At 28.3% G+C, this 13,049-nt stretch overlaps 2 protein-coding genes across 2 annotated transcripts in view; one reads left to right on the forward strand and one right to left on the reverse strand.

Annotated features, from left to right (window-relative positions):
* Window positions 1-258: 258 nt before the first annotated feature.
* On the reverse strand, window positions 259-12,887 carry LOC107449732 (putative NADPH-dependent quinone oxidoreductase VAT1L). The gene is made up of 10 exons (XM_016065359.5): window positions 12,313-12,887; window positions 10,625-10,754; window positions 8,556-8,771; window positions 6,822-6,964; window positions 5,442-5,545; window positions 5,311-5,366; window positions 4,388-4,582; window positions 3,356-3,445; window positions 2,328-2,493; window positions 259-1,174 (listed from the first exon to the last, which is right to left on the reverse strand). Exons 1-10 carry the CDS (start codon window positions 12,552-12,554, stop codon window positions 1,164-1,166), a joined length of 1,353 nt encoding a protein of 450 aa, XP_015920845.2. The 5' UTR covers window positions 12,555-12,887; the 3' UTR covers window positions 259-1,163.
* Window positions 12,684-13,049, forward strand: part of LOC107449724 (nuclear pore complex protein Nup93) — a 45,185-nt gene continuing 44,819 nt past the window's right edge. Inside the window, exon 1 of the mRNA XM_043039586.3 lies at window positions 12,684-13,012. The gene's annotated coding sequence lies outside the window, so the exon portion shown is untranslated. The remainder of the gene's footprint in view (window positions 13,013-13,049) is intronic.

Here is a 13,049-nt window from a genome sequence, read left to right on the forward strand (position 1 = left end):
TTTCAAGGCTGAAACTAGAGATAAAAGTAGAAAAAAGATGAAAAACCTCATCCCTGGATGTTAGCTTTCAAAGATTGTGGAAAATAAACTTTTAATATATTCACCAAAACACTCTTGAGCAATGTTAAAATGCTCTTATAATAATATAAGCCATTTGTATTTTTTCAAATCTTGTGAAATGAAAACTTATCCCCAGGTTTTTCTTTCATTAATAAGTTGTGATATTTCATGCAACTTGTAAGCAAAACAAAAACACAATTAAATTAGAATATTGTTTATTGTGAGAAAGCAGTTCTCAATCAGAAATAATGACAAGGCACAACGATTATAAACGAAAATTCATGAGTAACAATGAAAGCAGTTGCTGAAAGAATCTTACAAATGAACTAAAAGTCTACTGCAAATGGTAAAAAGAGTAGTTAAAATGAAACCTGCATTTAGGGTAAAAAAAAAAAAAAAAAAACACGAGGTAGAAAAATAACTACAAATAATGGTATGACAGTTGAGCAAGAGTGCAGAGAAATAGACAAAAAAAAAGGAACTTAAAAATATCACAAACTAAAAAATGACTACTAACTAAAAAAAAAAAAACTTGATCGTGTATAAACAAAGCTGTTACAAGTAAATTTTTTTACAAAAGTTCCTTTACAAAGTTACAAATATCATGTAGCAAACATGGAATGCAATTTATACAAATAGTCTAAAAAAGAAAAATACTTTGAAAAGTCATTACAAAAGAAAATGCATACATTCCTAAAAAAAGAGACATTGACCCATGAACTTTACAACCATAGCTGTGATAATTAAGTAGATACAACTCAGTTCCTTATCAAAAATCTCAAATTAAAAAAGATCAGATTTATCACATTTAAATATCAAGCAATTCGATGCACAAATCTAAGGTTTAAAAATTAATACAAAGCTTATAAACTTCAAAGAGTACAAATTCATTTTTAAAATATAGTGTATATCATTTTAAACAAAAATGTAAAAAGTTGAGAAAAAATAATCTGCCAGTATAAAAAACTGTAGAATTGAGCAGTGTTTTAACACATAAACAGCACAAGTAAAAAATAATACCACAATTTCAGCATAAACAGCACATGCAAGCTTTTTTTAAAGCAAGAGAAGAGGTTCATTTATCAGGTTTCTATACTCCCAAATTAACTAGCATCTAAAAATAAAAAATATACATCTTAAAAATATGTCATTTGAAAACAAAAATCTTATATAATATTCAATAACTGACTTCATAATTATTGCAGAAATAACTAATTACAGATATAAGATTTTGTTACATTTATATCTCATCATTATTTCAGAGTTTATTGATGAAAGATGAAGGAAACAATGAATTGAAAACAATTCAACAGAGATCATTAGCTTACAATGGATAAGTCCATTAATTCCATGGGGCAGCCAAAAATCCGATAATCTAAGTTCTATTCTTTATAAAACAAATTAAGAGGACACCATAATGTGGAAGAGAATTTTCAGAGTAAATTCTATTTTTCCTTCATTACTTATTTAGAGTACAGAAAGAGTTTAGACAAACCTAAAGTAAGCCATGAAGTTTCAAATACTGAAAAAAATTTAAAGTATCAAAATGAAAATAAGGAGGATAATTCAGGATTACATATCGGACAAGCATGCAGAAATAATATTTTGCCATAATAATTTACATTTTAATATTTTGAAGTATTATTTCAGCAATTAAAATTTGCTGACACTCTAGGATTGTATGAACTTCCTTTTCCTTTCTTTTAAATTAGCAATGTAATGAAGGACAACAAGATGTAAATTTTCTAACACAGTAGAGTCCTCTTAATGATTAAATCCAGAAACTAAAAGCGGAGATGCACGTAAATTTTCTAACACAGTAGAGTCCTCTTAATGATTAAATCCAGAAACTAAAAGCGGAGATGCACAAGTTATGGCCCATTGGCTAAAAGTGGCTCATTTAAGTTCATTCTTATACATCTTGAGCAACCAGTTGCTCAAGGTTTGCTTATTGTCTGGGTTCAGCATTGGCAAGTATTAGCTTTGGAAACTTTTGCAATTTCTTAAAATTTATATTTTCTTTTCTTCAGGTAACTGAAATTATACATGAACTATTTATTACCTTTAATTCTAAAATAAGATCAAAACAAACCCTTCATTTTTAAAAATACAGATTTAGGTTCATGTTATCTCCCAACAATATATATTTTTGGTGACTATTTAAAATTGCTAATTTATTGTAACGGATCAGTACAGATAAAATAACTATATTACAAATGTATTATAATATTAGAAAGAGATTTAAAAATTAAAGAAATGATTATTACCTGCAGGAGCATCCTTATCCTTTTCTTCTGGTTTATCAGGCTTCTCTTCTGTTTTTTCAGATTTTTCTTCAGGTTTTTTACCTGCATCGTTTTCTTCAGTCTTTTCAGCTTTTACACTAGCCTTTTTGTCAGCTTTCATTGAATCTTTCCTTTTCTTGCTTTCCACCTGTATTTAATCAGAAATAATTAAAAAACTTAGGATCTCTATACTAAAACTTCTTAAGTTTGAGAAAATCTACTGAGCTGGAGTAGATGTTTTAAAATGGTGACTATTTAACCAATATAGTGTTGCACCCTCATTTAAAAAATTAAGAATTTTCAAGATTCCAAAAAAGTGACTTTGGCTAAGCTTATCAATTGTGAGAATTCCAGACAGTGTCATTTACACTCTAAATTATGCCACAGGACATTGCATGTTTGCAACACTTTAAGTTAAATAAATTAAACATACAATAGCACTACCATTCCTTGTTTCAAATAAGTTGCACTGTAAGAGTTAAGATTTTAAAATCAGATCTATGAGGACATGGTTTACAATATACTAGCACAAACTTTACAGGAGAAATCTAATCAGAAGATAAGATTATTCAAAAGTGAGGTGAATTGAAGATTAAATATTAAAATAAAACTAAATATTAAAGTAAAAGAGAAATTTTGAACAGAACTATAGTGTTTAAAAATTACACATGTATAACGTATTTAAAAAATATTTGTTTTAAGAATAATTAACTGGTTGTACAAAATCAGTTATATTTTACTTAGAAACTTAAAACCTTACCTATGTACACAATCATTAAAAGAAATGAAATGGGTACTAAGAAGATTTTATTCAGGTTATACCTCAAACGTAAAATTTTAGAAACAACCTACATAATGAATTTACTTAGTAACGATGCAAATTTGCATATCAGAAATTAAATTTTAAACTAAATAAATAATTTACAGCAACAAAGTCTAGACAACAAACAGAAAAACTAACTGCAACCTAAAAATGCTACAAAAATTAAAACTAATTAAATAAAACAAACCACTGGTTTAGGCTTTGGTTCCATTGAAGGATCAATTGTAATCTTGCCAATGTTATTCCTTTCATGAAGTTTCTGCATACCTTCAGGTATCTGAAAATATTTTAGTTACCATATTATTCAATTACAAGAGTTGTTAGATTTTGTAGATATTAACACTAAAAACTAGTTCCTATAAACAATAGAGTACAACTTTTTCATTAGACTAATAGTAAACTTTTAAATATTTGTGAGCAATTGGACATATGCTCAAATTTTAAGCATAACTAGAGACCAAAAATCTCATTATGTAGTCAAGCTTTATATTCTTACATAATCAGGGGTGATTCACGCTCAGGGTGAGCCAAACTAAAAAATCCTAAACATTTCTCTAATAAAATCATTAATTCCAAAACACTAAGTTCTAAATTATATGAATTAATCTAATATAATTTAAAGAGTAATTATGTATAAGTTTACTTTTATCTCTAATCACATTTATTATCCTACCAGAAAAAATATTTACAAATGAAAGAGGTCAAGTACAAATACTAGTTCTAATATTTTTAAATAAAATATACAAGAATTTTTATACATAATCTGGATTTTTCCAGAGCACAATCATCTATGCATAATATACGTTGTGGGCTAATGGGAAAAATCCAGCTCTTTGTAAACTGTTGACTTAATTTGCTAGGCTTATTACAATGAGCCGTGTAGACACATTGCAAAGTAGCACTGACAGTATACAAAAAAAAGAAGCCGATTGTCTAATTAGCCTAAGAAATGTACTAAAAGAGAATTAAACATAGTAAACAATAAACATCTTGAATTTTAGGAATTCCCCTAAGATAAACTTAAATTTTAAAAAGCTAAGTTATCACTACTAACTAAAGTTTCACATTTTGTTAAATGTAAAACTATAACTAAAAGAAGTCTCAAGTGAAGAAATGCTACAATATCAAACAGATAAAAATAAAGGTAAGCATTGTCTGAATTTACAATGCCAAATAAGATGTCTACGAGTGTTTAATAAATAAGATCTACAATACTCACATCTTCGAATGCGTAAGTTGAATCTATGACAGGCTTTATTTGTCCATCTAAGTAAAGCTTGAAGATTCTTTCAACCACACCTTTAACATAATCATGGCCATTTTGCTTGTACAATAGATGCCTCAGATGAAACCCGGAAACTGATCGATTCTCATCAAAGAGCTTCAAGGGCTTTAGCTTACTAACTTGCCACCACTAGAAAAAAATTTAAACAAATTAAGAAATTTCTCATACGATTTATCAGATTGACTACAGCCCCTTCCCCCCAGATTTGTAAATTAGAAATGTTCCTATTATGTCTATCTACTTCACTCCTTTACAACTAGCAAAATTATTGGAAAATAAGGAGTACTGCTGCACACCTGTTATTTTAGGATTTACTGTAATAGTCACCAAACGGTTTAATGCTCAGTCATTATTACTATACTAAATTCTTTTATTCAGTCTAAGAAATGCTCTGACAAAACTCTTAAGCAATTATAACAAAACTATTTATGGCTATTTGTGGTAAAAATGCTAATTTTTATTATATTTTCAGTTTTGAATTTTATTATAACACTTCTCAGTTATGCTAATTTTTTTTAAAAATAAAGGAAATCTTAAAATATATTCAATTTAAATTCAAAGTATAAGTCGAATGACTACTTACAAATACAGATTTAAGTTATCCAGGATTGCATAATTTTTTTCCACAGAAACTTAATTTTGAGAGGGTAGATTGTTTTGCAGATGATCTGCAGTTCAAAATCCTTTTAAAGCATTGAACTTAAGGATGGTCTGATGGTCCAGGACTATCGAAATTAAACTTAGACTACCATGACATATTGATCAGCAGTTTTCTAGACAAGGGGTAAGTATAAAGGCCACAAAATCTTAACCAGATTATATTAAGACAATAACTAGAATACTAATACACAACTTACAGATTTAGCTGCACTAAATATGCTTTTGGTCTCTCCTGTGATTATGTTAGAATTTCCTATAAAAATTAAAACAAATTTTAAGTTTCATGAAACACTAAGAAATATACTTCTGATAAAGGTGACAAACTTACCATATAAAATGTATCGACCCATTGGTTTCAGAAGACCATAACCTTTGTTTGCATCTTCACCACAAAGACAATCCAAAACTATATCAACACCATCTGGAGCCAATCTGAAACACAAATTCCAAACCATGCCTCAAAACAATTATAATTTTCAATAATCAAGCATCAAAAACGAAAAACTTTTCTGGATAATTGAATTAGACTAAGGATATGAATAGAAAAAAATAGTTACATTAATTGTTACAACTAAGCATGTCATTTATTGAAAGCTAGAAACACTTATTTCTTAGTGTTAGATCATACAGCTCGAGTAAACAGAGTTTGAGAGTAAAAAAAGCTTATTTGAAAAATCTTTCAGTTATATTTTATGTGACAACCGGACAATATTTAATAAAAATTAAGAGACATGCAAAAATAATTAAACTATAAACTAAACTGCCACCAGAAAAAAATAAATCCGAGAACAATTTTCGAATTTTAACAAATAGCTGTTATTAAAAGTACGGAGATTTAAAAACCCATGAGATTTTTTTGTTGTTGCAGAACTTTGTCAATTATGTGACTGATAAAACGTTTATAAAACCAAGTAAATATACGGTGAAACAATTTGAAATTCTCCAATTTAAAATTAATGTGTCATAACATTGTTACAAAAAAAACAGCACAATTTGAAAAACCACATGAAAGGACTGAAAATAATTCTTAATAACTAACGAAATCAAATATAATAACAAACACTCAACTGTGTGAAATTACGTGTCAAAAAGACAGTACTCAAATTTGCATGACATAACATCTTTTTAATCTTTTGATGCAAAATTAAGCTCTATTAAGCATATTTAAGGTACATATGAAATCTACAAAAAGGAAATTCAATTCAAGGAGAAATACACAAACTTTCACATTCTGCAGCTCCACAGCATATAAGAAAATGAAGATAGAGCATGAATAAAAATCATTCCCCGATACAGTGAATGACTTGCATATCAAGAGGAATTCATTTGAAAGTGGAAACTGTCTATTTTTCTTCACATATTCAATCCTCTTACATGCCCCACCCATTTGGATGAATCTTTTTTTACTAGAAAAGTGATTAAGCCTCAAAAACACTGAATAAAAGTTACTTTTTAATATAGTGACAAAAATGACTCACGCCTAGCCCTGCAGTAGTAATAATTTCTCTTATTTACAGGAAGTCTTTATACCAAATAATTCTTAAATTTATTTTTGGAATAAAAAAATTTCACATTAACAAAAACAGTACTTTGGCTAAAAGGCAAGATTTAATATTTAGTATAAAGCATGGACAGATCACTGGAAATTGAGTGTAACACATCTCGTCAGGACCTTTTGTTTTAATAAAAAAAAAAGTTATAAACTTACTTTTTTACTTCTTGAACATAATCAGAGCCATGTTCAATTAGATGAGTGAAGTGATCCTTAATAGACTCAATTTTGTGCTTTGAGGCAGTGCCAATCAGTGTAACATTTTGAACGGTTTTCAGAAGTTGAGCTACAGCTAAACCCTAAAAATACAAATTTAAAGATAAGAAATAAGAATGCCTTTATTAATTCACCTCACAAATTGCTTGAGTTAGTAATCAAGGATACATTTTAAATTACTCCATCTTTTATTAAAAAGAAAGTGACAACCCAAACCAGCTTCTTAAAATAGAAATATTGACCTATAAAATGGACTCAGTGATTTCACTACAGTGCGAGAATCTCGCATATTTTTTTTTCTTTTATCGAATTAAAAATTATTACTGCGAGAAATTTGCGCATTCTATAAATCAACTTAAAAATTCGATAATTTCTCTCATTTTGGAAGAAGCTTCGAATTACGCTATTTAGAATAAAATCAGTTTCACTTTTCTTCCTGGATCTTTCATTATTTTCAACATTTGCTCCATTATCTAGCTTCCCTATTTACCAGTATTGTTCAGAACCATTTCGAACAACAGAACACAACCAAACCACGGAACTCCTTTCAGAACACATTTCTCTACAACCACGTGTTTACCGTAGGTAAGGTTTTTTCATGTAAGACGTTCAAATTTTTTATGCACTAATGTAAGATGGACAAATACCTAGTAAAGGCAAAATCTTCTATGATGATGCAGCAAGAATATTCAATGCTTGAAAGACGTTAAAAATGTATTAAAATAAAATAAATGATTTTTTTTCAAGTCTATTTGTGTTTTTTTAGTTTTTAGAAATCTCACCCTGCTTTTGAGAAAGGGTGAGAAATTCTCCCCCATTTTTTTTCTATGATGAAAACACTAGGACTTTACATAAGACCATTGACTTATTTTCAGTAGACAACTTAAAGTATGCTACATAGAATTTTAAAAATAAATCTATGAAAAATATAAAATTATTTTTATAAATATAAAAGCATAAAATAAGACTGCAAAATCAGACTTCATTGTTATAACCAAGCAATTCAAGTAAAAAAAAAAAAAAAAAAAAAAAAAAAAAAAATCACTCAAAGTTAGTAATTTAAAAATTAAGGAGATTAAAAGTATAAATTGTGTACGCATTCAGGGGTCTGTTCAGGCCAAATTTACTACCGTTTAGCGCGACCCTCACAAATTCAACGTTAGAAAAAACGGTAGTTTCACAAAATATTGTTTCTTAAAATTTTATATTTGTATCTCTTGAAGAAATGATAAATCCATACTTGTGTTGATTTTTTAAATATAATATTTAATTTTTCACAAATTATGTCTGAATTTTCACAAAATAGGTACCTCTCAGAAATACCTAGACAGACCTCTGGCATTAAACCTTAGGAAATTTCTTTTATATATTATTAATTTTTTTTTAAACCTTAAGAAATTATTAAAATTATAGCATGGATGGTGTAGCAAAACCTTAATGGTAATTTCATTTTAAATGATACTAATTTTTAATTCCACACACAAAAAAAAAAAACTCATACTAACAGCAAACCTCTATCTTTTGAAACCTTAAATTTTATTTTAGAGTATATTATATACTTTAAAAAGTGTTCCAAGGAAATTTTCAGTATTAGGAAAAGTGTAAGATCAAATTTGAAATAAAAATTAAACTGAAAAGTAGAGAAGCTGTATGAATTTCACTGTTTATACTTACAACTCCACCACCAGCTGAATGTATCAGAATAGTCTGATTTGCTCTAACACAAGCTGTGTCAAATAAAAGACCATAAGCCACAACATAATTCATCAATATAGCTGCAGCATCTTGAAAATTCATATCTTGAGGAAGTTTGTACACATATTTTGTATTGACTGCCACAAGCTCAGCCCAGGCTTTACAATCTGTCATGGCAGCAACTCTGTCACCAATCTAAAAAATTAACAATCATAAAATATTTACATACAACAAGCAATAAACTTAACAATTACTTATAAACTTTTTGATCTGAAACTAAACATTTTAAAACTAGGAATACTATCAACAAAATTTGGTCCTGATATATCAGTTCTTATAAAGAAAAAAAAAAAAAAAAGAGGCAAGGTGCTTTAGAAAAATAAATTAAAACTTTTCATATTCTAAACAACTATGAGAATCTACATTTAAAAAGGTGCTTTTTTAAAAATAAAAGGTATTTAAAATTGGTAAAATTTAAAGATACTCAATACACCTTTTTTCCTAAATTTTTTTGAATGTCTCTAAGGCCAAATATAATGTGAATATCTATGTAACTAGACAAAAGAAAAATCCTACTATAATGAAGGAATAAAATCAAAACTAAGTTTAATAATTATCAATAACTAAGTAAAACAGAAGTGGACTAAAAATAAGGAAAAGAAAACTATTCTTGAAAGGGGAAAAAAAAAAAGGGTAGTGTTAAGGGATGACTGCCTATTTTTACAATAAGGAATGGAGGTTACATTTATAGAGATGAAGTGGCAGTCGAGGCAGGCAGCCTTTCTAAAAACGATTAGGGAGAACATTAATATATTTCAAAGTTTACTAAATGCTCCAGAAAACCAACTCCGGCTCACATATTTATCAACTTTACAATTAATCATATTTTTTCTTCTGAAAATTTTAGCACTTTAATACTTACAAATTTACATTAGTTTAATACTGTATGGACAATACTTATTGCTTACTTACATTTCTAGTACACTTAATATGCAGGGGCGATTGTGAGCCCAAGTCAAAATTCCGGAAAATTTCTCAAGTTTAAAAAAAAAAAACAAAAAAAAGCAGTTTAAATTGAAAAATTAGAAAAAAATTTTAGAATTATTTTTCTTTTTTCTCAATATTTCTTAGTTTATTTAAAATATATTTAAAATTTTACACATATACCATTTACACATACCTATGACCTAGAGAAGTAATTTAAATTAACAAATATGTCTTTCTTGAGTTTATGATTATAACAACTATATACTGATAAAAAAAAAATGAATATTAATCATGAATATAAGCTTATAAAGTATAAAGTATTTGTCTGGCTCTCCCTTACAAACATATAAAATAAACTATTTTCAAGTTCCACCTTTGAAAATTTGATTTCCGGAAACTTCTGTGATCAATGATTTTTTTTAAATGTCTGGACCTTCGAACTCCAGAAACGTCCAGATCACTGTTAGCGAAAAATCCAGAAAACCGGATTTTCCCCGGAGCACAATCAGCTCTGAATATGGAATTTTAAATCTATGAAATTACATAAAATTCAAAATATTAAAGACATGAAAGATTTAGAATTTTTTAAAAAAACTCATATAATTTTAAAAGCATTTATAATGTTACGCGTTATTTATTAAAAATAAATACTAATTTTGAGCTGTAAACAGTAAGGAATTTGCTATGGGCTCAAAACAGGTTTTTTAGACCCATTTTGTCTATAAAAAACATTTAATATTAGTCATCACTAAAATACTTAATATCAACATTTCAAAATATATAGTTATTTGATAAAAGATAAAAACTAGTTTTTACAATGCCTTAAAAATAGTATTTAAATTTTATTTCCAGCTTAATCATATTGTCAAATAATTAGTAGACTACAGGATAAACATTTCAAATAGTGATTTATTTAATATTAATTTTTTGAATCTTGTGAAAGAAATTTCTTTACAAATAAGAATTTTGAGAAGGGGTGCAGAAACAGCCCCAATTTTATACCTAGATCAACACATAAGTTTTTTTTTTTTTACATATAATACCAAGATTGCAATACTTACTTGAAAATCTGTTACACCTTCCCCGATATTTTCAACCTCACCAGCACATTCATAACCCATAATAACTGGTAGTTTTGGAGGATTGTCGACAGCTCCTTGCCTCAACATAACATCCAAGAAATTCAAACCACTAAAAAGATTATAAAATTATATCTTTGAAACACTACACATTATTCCAAAATGCTAATGATTACAAACTATTTTTGGTAATGATCAGTATTACATTTAGAGTTTATTAAGGTTAGCTTTTTTCTGCATAAATAGTTGCAACAAACAAAAAAAATCAAGCTAGTGAAAAAGCATTTACATGTTTACTAATTTACATACAAATCATAATCAGACAATAACAAAAATTTTCAAGATATTTATTAATTTTACGTGAACATAATGGATCAGTTCACAGACAGACATTTTGGAAACCACTTAAAATTTTTCTAGTAATGACAGTCAGTATTTTAATAAAAATTTAGACCTCCACAGGTGAATAAAATTTCAGTCCTGTGTCTATCTAAATTTTCATAACTGATCTATTAAGAAAATTCTTTTTCCCAGCCATTAAAACAAAATAAACAATGCCTTGATGTAGCTTGAACTACAACAGGCACACAGAGATTTCTGTATCCTGATCCATGGCAAAATAATTGCCAATTCCTTGCAACTCCCAAGCAGTAGCCAAGGAAGATAACTAATAGGAAAAAGACCAAATCTAATGGTATAATTCTTGGCCAGTAGCCACCCCCAAGCAAACATCTAAATTTTTTTCCTGTTTAAAATAAATTTGGCACATTGTAATTATATATGATATGGCATATTGCTATTCGAAAATGTCCCTTAATTCTTTCAGGCTATATTGAAAAATATGTCCAAGAAAACAATGTTTTAGAAAGTTTGAATAGTAATTAAAACGACAAATCCCACAATTAATGTAATTTGAAGAATGATTAATATATAGCCAGCATCCTAGTTTAAGTCACTTAAATTCTAAAAATGTTACAATTAACAAAGTACTATTTATACTGCTACATTGGGAGCCCTGGTTTGGGAAAGGTTGGGGGTGACAGTGCAGGAAATGCCAGCAATCTTTATAGCATTATTAAATTCACTTAACATACCTTTTATACTAATATAATAAATTCATTAATAAACTATTACTTGCATTACTTAAATATCTAACAATAATTTTTGAAAGTTGCATTAACTGTTAAACTATTCTAGGTGTGGCATAATTAAAAGTGATAAAATCACTATAATATTTTATTAAATAAGTACATAGTAACACATATATTGTAAGTGCTTATATCAGAAAAATACCTGATGTAATAAAGCAATTTTAAGAGATAAGCTTGAAACTAAAGTTCCAGTATTGAAAATATGTTCAGCAATACTAACCAGCAATGAAGAAAAAAGTTCCATTAACATTCTTTTCTAAAAACATATGGTTACCACAGCTAAATTTGTACTTCTGAAGCCATTTTAACAATTACAAGCTAGCAGTTAAGTTTTACAGAAAAAGTCTTAAAGCAATTTGCCTCAAATGAGCTGGCAAAAGCACACTTCGGGATAAGATTTTAAATTTTACCATATCAGTGGTAATATTACACACAGTTCAAAGAAAATAATTATTTTCAGACCGTTGTTCACTTTGACAGCTAAGAGTTGAGAAGATTTGAATCATTAAAATTACTCACCATGCTTTGACACGAATTAAGACTTCACCTTCAGCAGCAGTGGGCTCGGGTTTATTTTGAATTTTAACTGCTTTTAATCCACCAAAACTGGTAAGAACAACAGCTTTCATCTCTTTAGCAGGAGGCTGTTCTTCCTTGGCTTCAACAGCATCTTGAACTTCATTTTCAGTCTTTGGCTTGGTTTCGGTGTCAGTGTTTCCATCACCGACTTTTTCAGTAGAAGCTGGCTTTGTTTCTTCCATCTTTCAGAAAAATTTATTGAAGTTTAAGGCAATAATTTTAAGCCCCACCCAAATATATAAGTTCAGTAACTTAACGATAGCGACCAGACAGTTGAAAATGAATCATTAAGCGCAGCGACAGACACGGTTAAGAACATTAATAAATCGATAGATTCCATGACCGTGATGAATGAATGACTCATTTGCATATGAATTTAACAAAATATTTCTTTGAATTTTCAGTGATCATAGTAAAAACGAAGTTACAAAATCGAAAAATCAGGTTTTTATGTAATTTATTTAATTACAATGTGGCATAAGGTTCATCATTTTAAAAGTATTAATATAAAGGCCTAACTACTAGCTAATCAAAAAATCATCAATTATTATTTCACTGTAACTTCAATTGTTGTTACCGCACCGCAAAAATTTTCAAAACATTAAACATTTCATTCAAAACTTCGTAATTTGTGTGAAATGTAATTATTTTATTCTTTTTAAATTGCATGACATAGA

This window comes from Parasteatoda tepidariorum, chromosome 7 (genome assembly GCF_982258835.1).
Source record: "Parasteatoda tepidariorum strain Cologne lab strain chromosome 7, Ptep-v5.0, whole genome shotgun sequence".
In the NCBI taxonomy this organism is placed as follows: Eukaryota; Metazoa; Arthropoda; class Arachnida; order Araneae; family Theridiidae; genus Parasteatoda; species Parasteatoda tepidariorum.

Excerpts from the sequence above, each read along its gene's own strand:
- LOC107449732 (XM_016065359.5), bottom strand. The coding sequence starts at position 12,554 with ATGGAAGAAACAAAGCCAGCTTCTACTGAAAAAGTCGGTGATGGAAAC. Across the intron at positions 8,772-10,624 it reads AAGGTGTAACAGATTTTCAA|ATTGGTGACAGAGTTGCTGC; the intron begins GTAAGTATTGCA and ends TTAATTTTTTAG. Across the intron at positions 6,965-8,555 it reads ATTCAGCTGGTGGTGGAGTT|GGTTTAGCTGTAGCTCAACT; the intron begins GTAAGTATAAAC and ends TTGTATTTTTAG.